General features: G+C 41.1%; 1 protein-coding gene across 6 annotated transcripts in view; it reads left to right on the forward strand.

The window, feature by feature from the left end:
* The window catches only part of TNKS2 (tankyrase 2), a 63489-nt gene that overhangs the window by 18869 nt on the left and 24475 nt on the right, over positions 1-20145 (forward strand). For 4 of the 6 annotated variants that reach the window (XM_024107293.3, XM_042856818.2, XM_024107294.3 and 1 more), the window contains exons 8-16: positions 1717-1903; positions 2672-2793; positions 6293-6384; positions 6470-6548; positions 14073-14244; positions 14881-14978; positions 15477-15622; positions 17747-17912; positions 18294-18513. In XM_024107293.3, the coding sequence (XP_023963061.1) occupies positions 1717-1903; positions 2672-2793; positions 6293-6384; positions 6470-6548; positions 14073-14244; positions 14881-14978; positions 15477-15622; positions 17747-17912; positions 18294-18513 (1282 nt within the window). The remainder of the gene's footprint in view (positions 1-1716; positions 1904-2671; positions 2794-6292; positions 6385-6469; positions 6549-14072; positions 14245-14880; positions 14979-15476; positions 15623-17746; positions 17913-18293; positions 18514-20145) is intronic. The other 2 variants (XM_005292534.4, XM_065552070.1) reach the window with 1 other exon arrangement.

The raw sequence follows: 20145 nt of genomic DNA on the forward strand, positions 1-20145 counted from the left end.
TTGACTTCACAGGCAAGCAATATAAAGAGGATTTTTGAAGTGTTTTTTATGAAAAATTACATTGAAATGTCTCTATCTTAGACACAGATATTATGGTTCTGTGGAAGGCACAGGTCTGGCATCAGACTTAAGGCTTAGTGGATGACTAAAAATGCATTTGCATGTTTAAGATTTTTAGGTTTAACCTTAACTTGGCATTACAGGATTTTTTTAATAAATATTTTAAATATTTTTTCCCTTTAAATAACTGATAACTATTTAAAACCTTAATTTAGCTTAGATTTTTAACTGGAGATGTTTTTTATAGTTTAAAATTGCAGGTAAGTATAAAAGTATGTACAGAATTACTTGAAATTTTTAGAAGAAAAATATGTAACTCAAGTAGATACAAAATACAGACTATTTTGTCCTGGGCATACAGACACAACTGTGTTTCTAATCCCTAACTACTACATTTTAATGATTTGTAGGGGAAAGAATCTGCAACTCATTTTGAAATATATGTATTTTAAAACTAGTTAAAAGTTCAAACTATTAAATAAGAATTTTCTTGCTGCGTTAGCAGATTTATGTTGACTGACGATTTGTGACAAAAAGTGCTTCTCAGCATTTGTAGGCAAGTGACACGATGAGGATTAGTGTTGCAATAAACTTTTTGTTAGTATTTTGTTATGTAACAAAAAATGTTACATTTTAAAAAATGTGACAGAGTAAATAGAAGTTGCCTTGAAGCAACTGAGTTTATAAACATTTTCTTGTGTTCACAGACTGATTTATCATTTTGTCAAACTGTCAACTTCCTCTTGGGAAACGGTAGCTCTTACTTAGGCTAAAGAACCATTCAGTTATGTAGAGAATAATGATGGAAGGATGATAATATAGTTGTGATAATAGTGAGAGGAAGGATGATCCAGTGGTTAGAGAGCTAGCCTAGAGTTTGGGAGACTTAGGCGCAATTCCCTGCTCCGACACTGGCTTTCTTTGTGACCTTGGGCACATCACTTAGGGCTTGTCTACACTTAAAATGCTACAGCGGCACAGTTGCACCGCTGCAGCACTTCAGTGTAGACTAAGGGGTCAGCAGCCTTCGGCATGTGGCCCATCAGGGTAATCTACTGGCAGGCCACGAAACGTGTTTAGGTTGACCATCTGCAGGCACGGCCCCCGCAGCTCCTAGTGGCCACAGTTTGCCATTCCCAGCCACTGGGAGCTGCAGGGGGCCATGCCTGCAGTCAGTCAACCTAAACACATCTCGCAGCCCGCTGGCGAATTACTCTAATGGGGCACGTGCCGAAGTTTGCCGACACCTGGTATAGATGCTAACTGGAGAGGTTCTGTTGTCATAGGTAATTCACCTCCCCAAGAGTTGAAATTCTTCAGTCGACCCAGTGCTGTCTGCACTGGGACTTGGGTCATCCTAACTGTGCCACTCAGGTTTGGATTTTTCACACCCCTGAGTGATGTCATTGTGCTGACTTAATTTTCTAGAGTAGACTAGGCCTTTAGTTTCTTTGTATCTCATTTCCCTATCTATAAAATGGGGATAGTAATAGTGCCCTACCTCACAGGTGTGTTGTAAGGATAAATTCATTACAGATTATGAGGCACTCTGATGGTATGGTAATGGGGGCTGTATAAGGACTTACAATAGATATTTCTGGAAAAATATCTTATATATTTATCTTGATGTCTGCTTTGTTTTTGTAACTTTCCCAGCATGGAGCATGTGTGAATGCTATGGATCTGTGGCAGTTCACTCCTCTGCATGAAGCAGCTTCTAAGAACAGGGTGGAAGTGTGTTCTCTCTTGTTAAGTTATGGTGCTGATCCAACGCTGTTGAACTGTCACAATAAAAGCACCATTGATTTAGCCCCAACACCTCAATTAAAAGAACGATTGGCATGTGAGTATAAAGTGAATGTGAAACTGAATAGGATAGTTGGCATTTCATAGCTCATCTCCAATAGATCAGTTGTTTTTCTTTGTAATATGTGCCTTAAGTTTCATAAACAGTATCACACTGATAACAAGTTTGGGAGAAAGTGTTTACATTTTGCAAACAATTGTGTAATGCCTACCTGAAAATATTATCCTAAAACATGAAATAGTTTCAAATATATACAACTAACAGGCCCTTTTGAACCTAGATTTAAAAACAGATTTTAGTTACTGTTCAACAGTCTTGTGGCGGTAATGGCTTGTGTAGATTTTTCTTTCCTGGAATCCTGTTTTCTTCCTGCTGCTTCCCCACTTCTCCCTATGATCTTTCCAAAAACTTATTCACAGCAACACCATTTTTCTCTTCAGCAAAGATCATTTGAACAAAAACAACAACAAAACAGCATAATTACTTAGAACTCTGAATACATTTGTTCTGAAGATGAAATGCTACCGCTTTCTCTCAACTTCTAAAGTGGAGAATTGAGACATGAGTTCTGTCTGGCATAGCTAAGGAATCCTCATGCTCAGCCTATGCATGGACAAAGTAGTAATTTTCTGGAGTATATAGAGTGCTGGGTTACATCCATATAATGAGCCCGTTTACAGTAAATTACTAGAAATGGCTTTCTAAGTTCTCTCCCATGCACTGAAAAGAGCATTTCCCTACTAGAAGCAAACAATCCCTTTAATACTTTCCAGACCTATAAAGAATATAATCTTTCTTTTCCAGATGAATTCAAAGGTCACTCCTTGCTACAGGCGGCACGAGAATCAGATGTAGCTCGCATCAAAAAATATCTATCTTTGGAAACAGTGAATTTCAAGCATCCTCAAACTCATGAAACAGCATTGGTAATATTTCAGATGTATTAGTGATTTAAGATGTGTGGTGGCTAAACTAAATATGTTCGGCAATGCTTTAAAACAAATTCCAGTTTCTGAGAACCTGACTTTGATAAAGACTGGCAAGTCAACTCTAGTGTATAATAAATTATTAAGATAACACATCTGGAGTATCCTTTGTAATTTAAACGTTTCACATTCCTGTCAAGTCTTGCAGGATAGTTCGCTGCTACCATATCAGCGAAAGGTTGTACCCAATTTGTCTATTTTTTCTAGGTCGTGTCTACCACTGTTCGTCATCTTTCTCAATCCACTGAATACTTGAGTTTCTAAGTTTTCTTCTACATATATTAGCTTACATTTTTTTCAGGTTGAACCACACTTACTGTCTGCTCCTATTTCTAATCTCTTCTAATGGCTTTTGTAGTTCTATCCTTGTAGGTGTTTTTCACTTTTCAATGTAATTTCATATGCATGTTTCATCAGTGAATTGAAAGAATAAAGATAAGCTCAGTCTAATGCCAACTGCTGCAGCACTGCAGTAGGCAGCTTTCTCTCTGCCTCTATTCCTGACACAGCCATTTATCCTAATTTTTTTTTGCTTAGAATCCAGCCAGTTTTCAATCCATATGAAAAGTGTTTGGCCCCTTCATCTAGAAATTTTAGTAATTGTTAAAATAAGTCAGATTTGTGTGGCTTGATCATTACAAACTCATGCTTGATTCCCATTCTCTTGCTTTTGATTACTTTATTATGATAGTTATTATATGTTGAGGGAGAGAGAGAGGAAATGGCAAACAAAGTAAAAGGAAAGAGCGATGAGGAAAGAGAACAGAAAATGCTATTGTGTAATATCCTTTATGTGACCCATGGTAAAAAATTCATGGCCATGAAAAATGCATCATGGACCGTGAAATCTAGCCTTTTCTGTGCTTTTACCCTATATTATACAGATTTCACGGGGGAGACAAACGTTTCTCAAAGGGGTCCTGACCTAAAAAGGGGTTGTGGGGGGGACGTGTCACAAGGTTATTTTAGGGGGGGTCGTAGTATTGCCACCCTTACTTCTGCACTGCCTTTAGAGCTGGGTGGCCAGAGGGCGGCAGCTGTTGGCCTGGCACCCAGCTCTGAAGGTAGCGCCCCGCCAGCAGCAGCGCAGAAGTAAGGGTGGCAATACCATACGATGCCACCTTACTTCTGCACTGCTGCTTTCAGAGATGGGCGGCCGGAGAGTGTGGATGCTGATCGAGGGCCTAGCTCTGCAGGCAGCAGCTTAGACGTAAGGGTTGCAGTATGGTACCATGCCATCCTTACTTCTGCACTGCTGCTGGCAATGGCTCCCGGCCAGCAGTCATCGCTCTCTGGCCACCCAGCTCTGAAGGCAGCGCTGCTGCCAGCAGAAGTAAGGGTAGCAGTAACTCAAACCCCCTACAATAATCTTGTGACCCCCCACACACACACACAACTCCTTTTCGGGTCGGGACCCTTACAAGTACAACATTATGAAATTTCAGATATAAATATCTGAAATCAAGAAATTCATGATTTTTAAAATCATATGACCGTGAAATTTGAAATTTAGTAGGGCCCTAAGCATGACCTAGTTACAGTTCCTGAAAAGCGTTTTTGCCAGAAATACTGGATTAAATGGTCCAGATTCAGCCAATGTAACTCCCTTGCCTTTTTCTTGTTCCAGGGATGAATTTAGTCTAGTAAAACTATGCAAATATTAAGACCCTGAAACTAGATTTCCTAATATATTTATATAAATAATAATTAAATAAATTTTGTTGCTAGCTATTTGAGTGATTTTATAAGTTCAACCTCCAAACCTAAAACTGCTCTTACTATACTGATTCTCAAGTCAAAAAAATAAAATGGGTAAAATCCTGGCTCGATTGAAGTCAATGGCAAAACTCTCATTGACTTCACTGGGGCCAGGATTTCATCCAATATGTACAAATTATTGATCCATCTCTGTAATTAACATAGACTTCAAGATTCTCAAAGTCCTAGGTACTGTTATACCAATCTTTGTCCGCCTCAGTTAAGTGGGCTATACTAAGAATCTTCTCTCATAAACTAAAAACTCTAATATTAGTGTGTTTTTCTTTGGCTTGGTATCAACCTTGGTATCCTTTTTATGAGTTATCAATCAAACATAGAAACATAGCTCTTCGATAGTTATAGACCCCATACCTCAACCCTGGTTGGTAGTTGTAATTTTCTATTCTGGAACTGTTAAGATGGAGACAGACCAGCTTTTGGTTAATTGTTGGGGTGTAGAAGTACAGGTGGTCTAAAGGTAAGATGTAGGGTGAGAAGTCCAGAAATCTTTGTTGTATTCCCTCTGGTCCAGATGCCCATGTGACATTAAGCAAGTCACTTAATCACTGTCTGCCTGTTTCCTCATCTGTAAAATGGAGATATTTGCTTTACCATGAATATTGAGACTAAGGCCCTGATATTTAGATATTGCAGCACCTAAGTCTCATGTTCAAAAGGGATTTAGTCACTTAGGAGCTAAAATCTCTTTGGCCGTCAATGGGTTTTTGGCTCCTAAATCTCTTTTGAAGATGAGACTTAGGCTCCTAGATCAGTTAGGTGTGGCAACTCTGAGCACAGCAACACCTGAATACCTTTAAAAATCTGGGCCAGATTCCTTGTTTTAAAGCACTTGGAGATCAGTTTCATTTAAGTGCTCATATACCTTTCATGTATTTATGTGCCATTTCTAGAACCTATGCCTCTAGTTATTAATATATTAATTATTAAATCCCTCAGGAGTAGGATACTATGTAAGCTTAAAAGTACTGAAGTATGCTCTGTGGTTGAAGTAATCAGTAGGGCTGTTTTCCAAGCTAATCTAAGCATAAAAGGAGAATCGTATAATAATAATTGTTCTATTATTGCAGCAACATCCCCAATGTACAGTGACAGTCTTCTTCAGCTGTTTAGTTGGACAGAACTCATTTAATTGTAATAGGATATTGTTACAGGATAATGTCTCCCACTTTAAAAGTGTTTCTCCTGAACTCATGTATCAACAGTAGATTTGCAGTATCACATGTTTTCCACTGGTGAGAGAGGACTCTACCCTTAAGATATTTTCTCCTCTCAAATGTATCTTCTTGTTACCAGTTTGTCTAACTGCAGTTATATTAAGCTAACAGAGGAATATAGAACATGTTATCTACCTGTTTTTTAATTTACTGGTTCTGTGTTCATTAATTTCCCAAACATTATTATATTATACTGGAAGTCAGAATAGATAGCCCCTTCTGGCCTTAGAATCTACAACTTAGTGTTAGAAGTTAGTTAAATGCTGTGTTGGAAAATCATGGTACAAACCCACATGTAGGTCCCATTGAAATTAATAGTACTCTGCATGGGTCTGTTCTAGCAGTTCCTGACACAGGATCTTGCTTTAGTTTGCTGTTCATTAGCAACTAATAAAATGCTGTATATAACAAGAGCATTATTAATGCTGCAATTTTGAAATATTTAGCACTGTGCTGCTGCATCTCCTTATCCCAAGAGAAAGCAAGTCTGTGAATTACTTCTGAGAAAAGGAGCCAACATCAATGAAAAGACAAAAGAGTGAGTGCTACTGATGGATGCTATTGATTGTTCAGGATAATTTTATAGCATACAACTTAATTGTAATATTTATTTTTTAATAAAGCTTCTTGACACCTCTCCATGTGGCATCAGAAAAAGCACATAATGATGTCGTTGAAGTTGTTGTGAAGCATGAAGCTAAGGTATGACTTACTTCCTGTATTTCTTTGGCTAGAATTATCTATAAGATGTAACATTGTAGCACAAAGTTGACAGAAAGACTGCAGTTATAAATTCAGTATTGTGCATAGAATTAGTTTTTGTAAGTATTCATGTTTACATATGCAAGACAGAGATGATACACTTGTATAGAATTATGTATATAGACTTCATACATTTGTAAAGTTTTAAGACTCAAAACCCTGTAGTTTGACTAATTACTACTACTTTCACCAAGTATGGAAAAAAGATGTATTTGGTGCTTAATTATAAGCAATAGAATTGTGAAGGTGTTTTACAAAAACAACGAAGAGAGGAGGTGGAAAATAAACTAGTTAGAAGAATAGTGTAAGAGATCTGGGGCTTAAATTCAAAAAGATAAAATGGAGAAAAATTTAAATGGTGTCACTGGCAATAAAATTAAGATCATGTCAAGATGTTGCACAGCTGCACTGCATTTTGGTCAAGTTTTCACATAGAAAGTATGGAAATAGGGTGTGCCACTTACTGTAATCACATTGAACAAGACAGCTAAAATAAAGACTTAGGATTCTGATTTTTGGAACTAGATTAAAGGCTGACTGCTGTAGGACTTCTGACATGGCTATTGAGAGAAGCAGAGAGAAGAATAGAAAGCTACTTGTTATAGGGTTGAGTTACTGAATTTCTTAATTAGTTATTAGAAAAATTCAGAGGTTCTCAAACCAGAATAGCCAATATTAGCTGATGTACAGAACAACTTTGTCTACATCTTATTTAGTAGTTAAACAGTGACAGAATCGTAGAAAATTAGAGTTGAAAGAGATCTCAGGAGGTCATCCAGTCCCAACCCCCTGCTCAAAGCAGGACCAACCCCAACTAAATCATCTCACCTAGGGCTTTGTCAAGCTAGGCCTTAAAAATCTCTTAAGGCTGGAGATTCCACCACCTCCCTTGGTAAGCCATTCCAGTGCTTCACCACCCTCCTAGTAAAATAGTTTTTCCTAATATCCAACCTAGACCTCCCCCACTGCAACTTGAGACCATTGCTCCTTGTTCCATTATCTCCCACCACTGAGAACAGCCTAGGTTCATCCTCTTTGGAACCCCCCTTCAGGTAGTTGAAGGCTGCTATCAAATCCCCCCCCTCCCTCTTCTCCTCTGCAGACTAAATAAGCCCAGTTCCCTCAGCGTCTCCTCATAAATCATGTGCCCCAGCCCCCTAATAATTTTCGTTGCCCTCAGGTGGACTCTCTCCAATTTGTCTACATCCTTTCTGTAGTGGGGGGGCCAAAATGTGGCCTCCCCAGTGCCGAATAGAGGGGAATAATCACTTCCCTCGATCTGCAGGCAGTGCTCCTACTAATGCAGCCCAATATGCCGTTAAATTCCTTAAACTTCAGTAACATACTGAATATTTCCTTATATGCAGCGTAGTAGGAATGTATTACTGCAGTTGAGAATTTTCACAATTTCCTTTTTCAAGTAATTTCTAATGCATTCTAGGCTACGTTTTAGTGGTCTAACATACCTTCAGCCTTACTGAACTTGTATTAATAAAGCAGTAAGATTTTCCTTTTGAAGCTGTGGTACTTGCCAAGAGCTGTTGTTAAATGCTGAACTTCAAAGAAAAATGCATCCTCTTTTAGCCTAGATGCTGTGTTCAAGAGCAGACTAGATATTTTGTGTTCCTTTTTTAAGTCTTAGCATTACCATTGTCAATTAAATGAACTATTTGCCATGTGGAGTGAGAATTGCTACTCTAAGCCATCTTCCCTAATAACTCTCAACCCGCCATGTTTATTCCTCCCTAGCACTTCACAGAGCACTCTCTGGGTGGCTCCCCTACCCGGAAGCGGTGTCATATTGAGGCTTCCAGCTATAGGGCAAACGGGTGAAGAGTGGGTCCCCCTTTACGGTGAACAGGGTAGTCATTCAGGGAATGTGCCCCTTTTGTATCTTGAGGTTTTTCTGGTCTACTTTGGCTGATCTGAAAGGGAAGGAAAACAGGCTTCCCTTGCATGATGTTGGTTGAAGCAGAGCTCCAGACTCCTCCCTGGTATTGGCTCTTTAAACTCCATGTTGAAGCTAAAGGTATGTCTACACAGCAACATAAGCCTAGGGTTAATGGGATTAGAGTCAGTTGACCCATGTCAGAGAACCCTGGCTTGAATGTTAACACTGTATTTTAACCCTAGGCTTAGAATTTTCTGACCTGTGCTTGAACCTAGGGCTCTGGCATCCACACTGCAGAGCACAGATCTCAGTCAAAGTAACCCTATCCCAGAGTTGGTAGCACTCCGCTCCCATTGTCAACACTCTAGCCCTACGAATGTGTTGCACTGTAGGAAAACACTACTGCCCACCCTGTTTCCTAACTGTAGTGGTGCCATTGATGGGACTCAGGTGCCCATAAGGAGTCCATGAGTACATAAACTTCATAACTAGCTCCTTTGGTGGCTGTCTCAGGAGAATGACTGCAGTTTGAGGAGGCTTTATACTGAACTACCATCTAACCTGAGAATTGGGCTCTCTACCTCTAGGCTGAGTCACATTGTCAGGAAAATGCCCATTTGCACCTGTTCTCAGGATAATTAGGATATCAGTGCCCACGACTTTCAAACTATCAAAATTAAACTTTGAAATTCTTCATTTTTAAAATGGGATGTTTAGCGAGGGTGTTTTTGTTTGGTTGGTTTTTTATTTATTTTTGTCTGTTTTGATATTTGACGTAAAAAGTAGGTTTCAGAGGAAAATTGTGCACACACCCCAGCCTGGCTGCTGCCAACTGCAGAGCAGTGAAGTGCATTCCCCAGGACTTGGGGTGCAGTGTACTCCAGCACCCTCCTGAGATCCCTTATCGCTGCCCCTGCTGCACCATGGGGGGCAGGGATAAAGGATCCCTTGGTAGATGTGGGAGAGTTTTGAGGCTGGCTTCCACTCTCTGCCCTCACAGCGCACATTTCCCAGGCATCCCTGCCCAGGATGGCTGGGGGGGGCCAGGAGCAAGGGCCAGAGAGTGGAGCAGGAACTGCCCTACAGGGAGGCAGATGGGCAGATCTGGTTTAGCATGGCCACAGGCCAGGGGAGGGATGACCCTCAACAGCCAGGAGCTGCCTCCCACCTGTCAGCTTTGCTTCCTGCTCCGAGCATGTTCCACGCAGCAGCAAGGAGGAGCTGGAGCAGGAAGTGGGAGTGCACTTGGCCAGGCAGTAATGGCTCTTCTGCTACCGGGAACTCTGGGATACATCTGGAGGACTTCCAGGTCCAGAGTTAAGCGAGGGTGGCATGCACACAGGAAAGCAATAGGGCTCAGACCCTCCATCCCTGCAAGGTCCTGGGACCCTAGATCTGAATCCTAGATTAGCACAATTGGTGTGTGGACACAAGCGTAGTTAAGCTTGAGCCCAGGCTCAAGCCTGGGTTTACATTGCTATGTAGACATACCCTGAGAGGACTGGCAGGTTGGAGTGGCTGATGAGGGGGGAAACATATGGAGACTGAGTAGTGTGTTCTTCTCTAGTGCTAGTGTAAGATGCAGTAGTGGAAGTTCCTCTTACAGCAGCTTCTGTGGCAATGGCAGGCATACCCTTCGCAGAGCAGCTGTCTGGGTTAGCAGCAGGCTCAGTACCAACTTAAGTGAGGGCTAAAATTGATAAGCATAGCTGCCCTTAAGATTTGGTGAAGGAAGGGTCAGCAAAATAGCTTGTGCCAACACCTCTAGCTACCAAGTATTCCTGTCCATCATTCTCTGACTGCTTTGCACAGGCATTGCCTAAGGATTTTGGAGAGGGTTAGTGAAATAATTTTCTGGGTAAAACCCCAACTTTACTGATTCATTTTAAATAAATGTACTGGAAGTTAAGGGTTGCGGGATCCTTAGGTCTCTGCTACCCTTTTGCTGTAAAATAAAAGCCCAGCTGCTTGTTGTATTCAACATTCCCGACTGGCTTACATTTTTCATATTTGCTAGGTTACCTTTGCAGGGCTGGTCCACAACATTTTGGCACCTGAGGCAGGGAGCTCAAACAACGCCCTCATGCCTCCTTGCTTGGGCCAAAACTTTGAAAGGTCTCAATTCTGCCTTCTTCCTGTTCTTCTCCTCTGATGGTGCTGCTCTGCTACCTACCCCAATAAAGGAGAACTAACAACTTTAAAATGCCTTGTTCAAAAATTTTAATTAACACTTAACTTTCAAATGCCTGAACAGCAAATGTAACTTTTCTTGTCTGCATAGTAAACACTGGCATTTTTATCTGTTTGAATAATCAAAGTGGTGCTTTCCGTGTCATCTTGGTTGCAAAGATTTGAACTGCTTCCTGAAGGTCCACAGTCTGGGCCAGCTCATGCTCTACTGAGATGGTTGCAAGGCCGACCAGACTCTCCTGTGTCATTGTGGAGTGTAAATGTGTTTTTAATTAACTTCAGCTTGAAGAAGCTGCGTTCTCTATTGGCAGCTGTTACAGGAAGTGTTAGAAGTATGCGCAGAGCAACAAAAGCATTTGGAAAGACGGTGGTCATCTTATTTGTGCACATATATTCCAGAACAGCCTTTGGAATTGATCCTGCTGAAATGTATCTTGAAAGGGCTTTCAGTTCATCACCTAAATCACTCGCATCAATATCGCGCAGGTCATGATGTGTCAACACTGTTTCTAGTGTCCTGCATTGCTGGTGTAGGTCGTCTTCAGGTATAGTGAGGAGTTTTGGAATATCATGCAACATCCCAGATATACTGCTGTGTTCCTGGAGCTGCATGAAACATTCTTCAACTGACTGTATTGCACAATCTAGCACCTGGTTAAAGGATTCAACTTTGAATTGTTGTTTAGGGTCTCATGGGATTATCCCATGCCTCGTAATCAAAATGTCTTATTCGGTGACTCTTGTATTCTTGAATGGGTGGGAAAATAGTTTCAGTGTGAAATTCCTCTGCCAACTTCTGTGCACTCTTCAGAACATTTTGAAATCCCTCTTCTGACCGGTAAGACTGTAGTTATGACTTTGCTTTGTCCAGTTGTTCCATTGCTCCAGATATATCAAGGTCAACACCTTGGAGTCTCTTGCTTACAACATTTATTTTAAACAGTATGTCATGTCACCACACTAAGCCACACAGAAATTTGAAGTGATGTATGTTTCTGGTGATTCCATTTCCCTCTGCCACTGTTCTCCCATGAACAGTTCCTGTCATAGCACATATGGCATCATCTATCTTCCCAATTTGGTGTTTGATAGGCTTTATCGCCTCCACTCAACTTTCTCATCGTGTGGCACTCTGTGGTTTCAGTGTCAGAGAGGATGTTCCCAGATGTTGCTTCAAAATTTGCCATCAATGAGTTGATGCAGAGAAAAATACATAGATGCTTTGAATTACATTAAAAATTCAACAGCCTCACTAGAAGCTGATGCTGCATCACTGACCACCAAGTTCAATGAATGAGAACTGCATGGGACAAAAAAAGCTCAAGGGTTTAACTCTCACATCCATGTCTGCACTCCTCTGTTCTTTCCTCTCTTGTTTGCACCATTATCGTAGCCATGACCTCTCATGTCAGCTATCGCAATTCTTGTATCTTCCAGCTTTTTAAGAAGCACATTTGTCATACCAGCTCCTATAGTATGAATGTCAATAAATTCTAGAAAATGCTCTCTGACAGTCACCCTTGCAGGGACATTTTCACTAGGTTCTGTTGTTGTTGTTACAAAACGTACCATTAAAGTCATTTGTTCCGTATGGCTGATGTCAGGTGTGCAGTCCAGAATAACACAGTAATATCTTGCTGACTTCAGATCTGCCACAAATTGTCTTTTGTTGCCAGTAACTGTATGATCTCGTTTTGAATTGTTTTTTCCAAGGTAGTGGGGTGTGTACGTTTCTTGGGTGGTGACTCTTCTGAGATGCTCCTGGAGTACAGCATCAAACTCAGCCATCAGCTTCACAATTTTAAGGAAGTTTCCATTGTTTGGCACATACAGCTGATCTGAAGTGCCACGCAGTGCTAGGTTTTGGGCAGCAAGCATTCTCACAATGGCAATGAGCCTTTTCAGAACATTTTGCCAGTAAAGAGACTCTGATGCAATCTTCTCATGATGCTGATCATCTATGGTTGCCTTTAACCTTAGTCTCATCTCAAGCTCTTTCCACCTATGGAATGCTCTCTGGTGATTTGCTGCCTTCTCATGGCATGCCAGATTTCTAGCCAGATTTTTCCAGTCCTTTGTTCCTGTAGAACCCATTGTGGCTGGAACATTAGACTGGAGGAGTTTGCAACAAAAACAGTATGCAGCATTCTGGGTTTTTGAGTACATAAGCCATGGCCTCTCCGCTTTGTCACCATTGGGGATTTCACGCCAGTAATATGTTGGATGGAAACTTCTATTTTCATTGTCTCTGGGGAACATGAAGTTTTTCACTTGCTGTGGCCTATGCAGTACAAGGAAGTCCTTCAGTCTACTGCTCAAGTGGGTCCACGGTCCTGGATCATCTAGATTTAAGGAACTAAACTCAGCAGCAGCTGTTTCTTGCGCTTCCACCACACTCTCTTCGCTGATCTACACTTTTCTTCAGGCGTGTGCATGGTTACATCCATTGGAGATGGAGATATGGATGCTGCAGTAGCTGCAAGGTCACCTGCACTCTGACTAACTGGAAGATCAGGCATCTCCTCACACTCACATCCTCACTGGGGCCGGAAGGCTCACTGTGAACGCTTGTGTCTGTGTATCTCAGGAGAGCTCCTTCCTGCTTAGATAGAAAAGCTTCCTTTGCTTGCTTTCTTTTTCCAGAGGAGTGTTTTCTTCTTTCACTCATGACTGCTGTTCTGTGCCAGCTATAGTGGCTCTCAACACTCAATTGAAGGGGACAAATAAGCAGGCTGGTAGCAGGGCCTGAGTGAGGGAAGCTATCAGTGTCTTAAGGGCCTCACTGGCTCCTACTACTTCAGTTGACTGCTTGTTCTCCTCAAGTGGGTTCAGGGAAACAGCAGGAAACAGGAAGCTCCCTGAGAAGCTGGTGTTAATCAGTCCAGGCTCCTGGGGGTGCTAGAGAGGTACATAAGAGGCTCCTCCTCCTCTCTCTCTCCCTGCAACTCCTGCTGCTTTCTGTTATTCCCTCTCGCCTTTTCTCCTGCCTGTCTGTTATGTCTCTTGTGCCCTCCTTCCTCCAGCACAGCACTCCACCATCTCTGTGCATCTAGAGCAGAGAGAATACATATGCACCAGCAGCAGACACAATTTTCTACACTCTGGGTCCTAGTGGCGCCCCCCCCCCCACAATCTGACACCTGAGGCGGCCACCTCAGTTCGCCACATGGTAAGGCAAGCCCTGTACCTTTGCATGGAAATGAGTTACAAACTTTTTTTTTTTCATGAAGTGAAAATCAAGATTCTCCTTCACGGGTCTAGAGGTAAGATCTGTTGACATAAGTGCTCATTGTGAATTTCTACCTGGTCATTTGTGAAAATAAGGTCCTTGATGTTTTTAAATCCTGTAAAACTACATTCTTAAGATTCTATGTTCTCTTTAGGTTAATGCATTGGACAATCTTGGTCAGACTTCTCTGCATAGAGCTGCACATTGTGGCCATCTGCAGACATGCAGATTGTTGTTGAGCTCTGGATGTGATCCCTCAATTGTGTCACTGCAGGGTTTCACAGCTTTACAAATGGGGACTGAAAGTGTGCAACAATTACTACAAGGTACCATGTTTGTTTTAGGAAATAAGTCCATTTAAAAAATGGTGTCATGTTTTGTTTCATTTGCTACATCGTCAGCCATTAAGAAATAGCACTGAGCTCAAGCAAAAAAATATTTTATATGCTTGTGTCATCTGCTAACTGCTTCTCGGTATATTTAGTAGACCTGCCACTTCCAATCAGTTTGGAGAAACACTGAAAAGAAATCTCTTAGGCTAAAAGTGAGGATCAATTTTAACTATTTTTGTTTTGCTTTTGTGACCAGAGATAGATAGATATATACATAGCTTAGAGATTTTTTAGGTGGAAAAAAACCATGAATAATAAATTTATAAGCGAAACATATAAGCTTTTTAGGAATAATTGAAATTCAAAGACTGAATAAGGAAGTTTGACTGGTTCTGCAATATTCCAAAGTTGAGGACAATGCAAGGGGCAAATTAACACAATTTTGGAAACCTGTGAATTAGAGGGTATAACCACAAGTTACATTTTGGGGATTATATGAAAAGCCATACATTGACTAGAATTTCCTGATTTACTTAAGAGCAGCCCTTGAAGTACTATATAGTAGTCTGATCTTAAATGTTCCTTTAGTTAAATAAACTCTAAAAATACAAACAATTACTTTCTTTATAGCCCTATTTTCTTTTGTAGAAGGCATCCCATTAGGTAATTCAGATGCAGATCGACAGTTGCTGGAAGCTGCAAAGGCAGGAGATGTGGATACTGTAAAAGTAAGAATATGCAGTTTTAATATTTACTATCATGCATATTTTGTCAAACTACATTTATGTTGCTTAAAAAGAGGGAGAGCCTTTCTCAGTCTGAGTGCTGTAGACTCATGATCCTGGTCCTGATTCCTTTCGTACTGCACAAAAATCCCCTGGTCAGATTTAAAGAGTAATATTGGTCATTTTTCTGGAGTCTCATTCAGTTCTTCATTGAAACGAAATAGTACTGACAATAGTTACAGGTTTAAAGAGAGGGAAACAGGTGATTCTCTTTGCTCTGTCGGAGATACAGGATCTCTGAAAAGCAAAGCCTTTATGTAAAAACTCATTGGCAAATTAAATGTCATGTACAGATTATAATGAGTATTATTAAATCTTCTGGTTTTGGTAAACAGAAGTAATTTTTCAAATCAGATATGCAGAACAGTATTTTATGACCAGTGTCTACATGCTTGTTTTTTGTTATATGTATAGTAATGTATGTTTTCGTCTGTTTCACAGAAGTTATGTACAATTCAGAGTGTGAACTGCAGAGATATTGAAGGGCGTCAGTCCACACCACTTCACTTTGCAGCAGGATATAACAGAGTGTCTGTGGTTGAGTATCTTCTTCAGCATGGAGCTGATGTTCATGCAAAAGATAAAGGGTGAGTACTCTTCCCAGTACTACTTATACAAGTACTTGAAAGCTGTTGTCTGTGTTTTGTGGTAGTTATGAGTCCTTGAATTTTGCTGACTGATTCGTGTTCTGTCTTACTTCAGATACTTTGTATTTCTTTGGAAAATCCTTCCTATATAATGCTACAAGAAATTCTCACTCACGCTAGTGCTATAGGACTTTAAAATATACCCACTATATAGTCTACAAGACCTGAATCATGTACTTTAGGCCAGTCAAAACACACAAGTGAGAAATAGTGATGTGTGTATATATAGTACAGAATATGCATTTTAAACATCAGCATAAGTATCACACTATAGTAAAGAACAGAATTATCAGACATGTAGATGAACACGATTTGTTGGGGAAGACTCAACATGGTTTTTGTAAAGGGAAATCATGCCTCACCAATCTACTAGAATTCTTTGAGGGGGGTCAACAAGCATGTGGACAAGGGTGAGCCAGTGACTTAGATTTTCAGAAAGCCTTTGACAAGGCCCTCACCTAAGGCTCTTAAGCAAAGTAAACTGTTATGGGATAAAAGAGAAGGTCCTCTCCTGGGTCAGTAACTGGTTAAAAGGAAGGAAACAAAGGGTAGGATTAAATGGTCAGTTTTCAGAATGGAGAGAGGTAAATAGTGGTGTCCCCCAAGGATCAGTACTGGGACCAGTACTGTTCAACCTATTCATAAATGATCTGGAAAAAGGTGTAAACAGTGAGGTGGCAAAATTTGCAGATGATACAAAACTACTCAAGATAGTTAAGTCCCAGGCAGACTGCAAAGACTTACAAAGTGATCTCACAATATTGGGTGACTGGGCAACAAAATGGCAGATGAAATTCATTGTTGATGCAAAGGAAAACATCATCCCAACTATACATATAAAATGATGGGGTCTAAATTAGCTGTTACCACTCAAGAAAGAGATCTTGGAGTCATTGTGGATAGTTGTCTGAAAACATCCACTCAATGTGCTACGGCAGTCAAAAAAGCTATCCCTTTCCTAATGATTCCCAACATTGTTAGATAATAAGACAGAAAATATAATATTTCCTCTATATAAATCCATGGTACGCCCACATCTTGAATATTGCGTGCTGATCTAGTCGCTCCATCTAAACAAAAATAAAAAATTGGAATCAGAAAAGGTGCAGTAAAGGGCAACAAAAATCATTAGGGGTATTGAACAGCTTCCATATGAGACAGAATAATAAGATGGGGACTTTTCAGCTTGGAAAAGAGACGACTGGGGGGTGATATGCTAGAGGCCTATAAAATCATGACGGGTATGGAGAAAGTAAATAAGGAAGTGTTATTTACTCTTCTCGTAACACATGAACTAGGGGTCAGCAAATGAAATTAATAGGCAGCAGGTTTAAAACAAACAAAAGGAAGTATTTCTCTACACAACGCACAAATCAACCTGTGGAACTCTTTGCCAGAGGATGTTGTGAAGGCCAAGACTATAACAAGGTTCAAAAAAGAACTAGATAAGTTCATGGAGGATAGATACATCAATGGCTATTAGCCAGGGTGGGCAGGGATGCAAAATCATGCTCTGAAGTGTCCCTAGGCTCTGTTTGCCAGAAGCTGGGAATGGGCAACAGGGGATGGATCACTTGATGATTATCTGTTCTGTTCGTTCCTTCTGAAGCACCTGGCATTGGCCACTGTCGGAAGACTGGATGCTGAGCTAGATGGACCATTGGTCTGACATAGTATGGCCTTTCTTAGGTTCATATGTTCACAGTTATCCTCACTGATAAAATTAAGGCCACTTTAGTTGTCAAAAGAAGTAATGAGCATTTTTTAGCATTGGATTTTTAAAGATTTAAAGCCATTGAAAGGCAAACATGCATTCACAAGGGATACCTGTACACAATGGCGAAATTAAATATTAGTCTTATAGCATCTCTAAATATATAGGTAACTACCTATTTTTCATATTTTAATGGCTTGATTTCTCTTCAAAGGTTCAAAAAATCTGATTGCTTTCAGAAAAGTTGTAGCATATTCATGGTGTAATAAAGTTAGAGCTGTTTTTGACACAATGATGTAAACCTAAAATGTAGCATGTATTAAGAGAAGTTTGCTTAATCTTGTTTTCAGAGGTCTTGTCCCTTTGCACAATGCTTGTTCCTATGGTCACTATGAAGTAGCAGAACTGCTTGTTAAACATGGTGCAGTTGTAAATGTTGCTGATTTGTGGAAGTTCACTCCCTTACATGAAGCTGCAGCGAAAGGAAAATATGAGATCTGCAAACTTCTATTACAGGTACTCTACAGATTGATAGGAGGTTAATTGATGGAAATAAGTATGTCTGTTTAATCCGAAGTGTGGGGCAGGGCTTCTGTAAGAAATTGGATTTTATTCAGGTCGGGTTTCCAATCAATGGTTATTAAACATCTGAATTTTTAAATTAAGAAATATGTTTTAAGGGTACACTGTCCTTCCTCTCACAATGTGTGGACTTTTATTCTTTTGAATACATGATAGCTTTTCTCTACACAAGTTGAATGTGAATGGAAATAAATTACCAATGGGGTATATAAGCTATCTCAGAGCTAGAAATACTTACTCTGATTATTTCAATTTTTGACAATTGCTAAAGTGAGATGAGTACTTAATTTCTTCTGGGCTTTTTATATGCTACAGCATGGTGCTGACTCCACAAAGAAGAACAGAGATGGAAATACTGCTTTGGATCTTGTTAAAGATGGTGATACTGATATTCAAGACCTACTTAGAGGAGATGCAGCTTTGCTAGATGCTGCCAAGAAGGGTTGTTTGGCCCGAGTAAAGAAGCTTTGTTCACCGGACAATGTAAATTGTCGTGACACACAAGGAAGACATTCAACACCACTACATTTAGCAGGTTAGTGCTGTTAAATACTAAACAATACTAGTCCATACTTAGGTCGACATATGGCAGCTTAAGTCAAACTAATTATGTCAGTGTACACACTACAACCTTGCTGCCACCGATGTAAGTGTCCCACTACACTGACATAATAACTCCACCTCCATGAGAGGTGACGGGCTTATGTCGGTGTAGTTAGGGTGATGCAGTGTCCATGTAGACACTGTGGGTTACTTACGTCGCTGTTGGCAATTCCATGGCTCCATGCTGGAGCCATGAAATTAACAGGAAAGCCGTTCACAGCTCGGGCTGTCACCCTGGGGCGGGTGGGGGGGGGGCTCCAGCTAGAGCCCAGCTGACCTCATGGTCCTGGCTTCCCACTGGGAGCCTGGCTGCACCGAGCACAGCAGCCGCCCAAGCTCTGGGTGCAGAGCTCCCCAGCTAGGAGCCCGAGGTAACTGCCTTGCTCCCAGTGGGGATTGGGGGCAGCCAGGCTCACAGCAGGGAGCTGAGAGCCTTGGGGTGGGAAGCAGCTGGGCTCCCAGACTCTCAGCCCCCCACACTGCCCCTCTTCCATTGGTGGAAGCGTTACTGGTGAGGTGTAGTGTGGACATGAGCCACCATAATTAATGTGGTGGCCATGAATTGACCTAACATAGGTTGACTTAAGTTTTTAGTGTATACATGCCCTTAGTTGACTACACTACCAAGTTTTGTCACCAAAAACTGACTTTTGGCAGTAAAACAGCAAGAGCATACACACTACAATGGGATTTTTGTTGTGAAAAATGCCCAGTTTTGGCAACAAGAAACTTCCACCCACATGAGAGACGTTTTTGTCTTTTCCCCTCCCTTTATTGTTGACAAAGAGCCAGTGTAGACGTTGCTGGCTGTTTTGTTCACAGAACTGGCTTCCGCCAGTATCCCACAATGCCTGCCCTCATTGCTCTGCTCAGTGTTTTGATCTCTTGCTGCCCTGCAGGCATGCGTCCCTCCCCTTTCAAAGCTCCGGGAAGTATCTGTGTGCTGCTCCATTTGGTGAACAAACAGAGCAAGTAACTGGAATGCTCCTGTTCTGCTGAGGCAGGGGGAGGAGGACAGACTGCTGTGCTGCTTTGCCATTTCTCAACATGGAGAGCTCACAGAGCTACTCATGATGCTGCTCTTGGCAGCTGAGGGGGCTGTGGGAGAATTCGTAGAGAATCCCAAGATATGCAGCGATCAGCTCTTCCTTCCCACAACACTGCACTGTGGGATGTATACCCACGGTGCATTGCTCACCCTGTCGATGGTGTCCCCAATGTGGATATGATCTGTCGACAAAGGGAGCAAGCGTGAACACCCTTTGGCGATTTTTTGTTTTGTCGACTTTTGGGTGTTGACATAAGTTTTGTCAACAAAACTTGGTAGTGTAGACAAGCCCTTGGTCAGATTCATTAGAGTGGAAATGTACTTCTGTGACAGGATAATCCTGAAAGCCTAGGAGACTCTGAGAGGTGTGAAGTGGCCTATTCATCTCAATGTGATGATCTCCACTGAATGAGAACACCTTATGGAGATGAATAAAGTGTACCAATAGCTCTGAGATGTATGAACTGCTCCATTAATGTCCTTGGATGTTCCCGTTTCCCCCTTCCCTGACCCCCA

Source organism: Chrysemys picta, chromosome 7 (genome assembly GCF_011386835.1).
Source record: "Chrysemys picta bellii isolate R12L10 chromosome 7, ASM1138683v2, whole genome shotgun sequence".
Lineage (NCBI taxonomy): Eukaryota > Metazoa > Chordata > Testudines > Emydidae > Chrysemys > Chrysemys picta.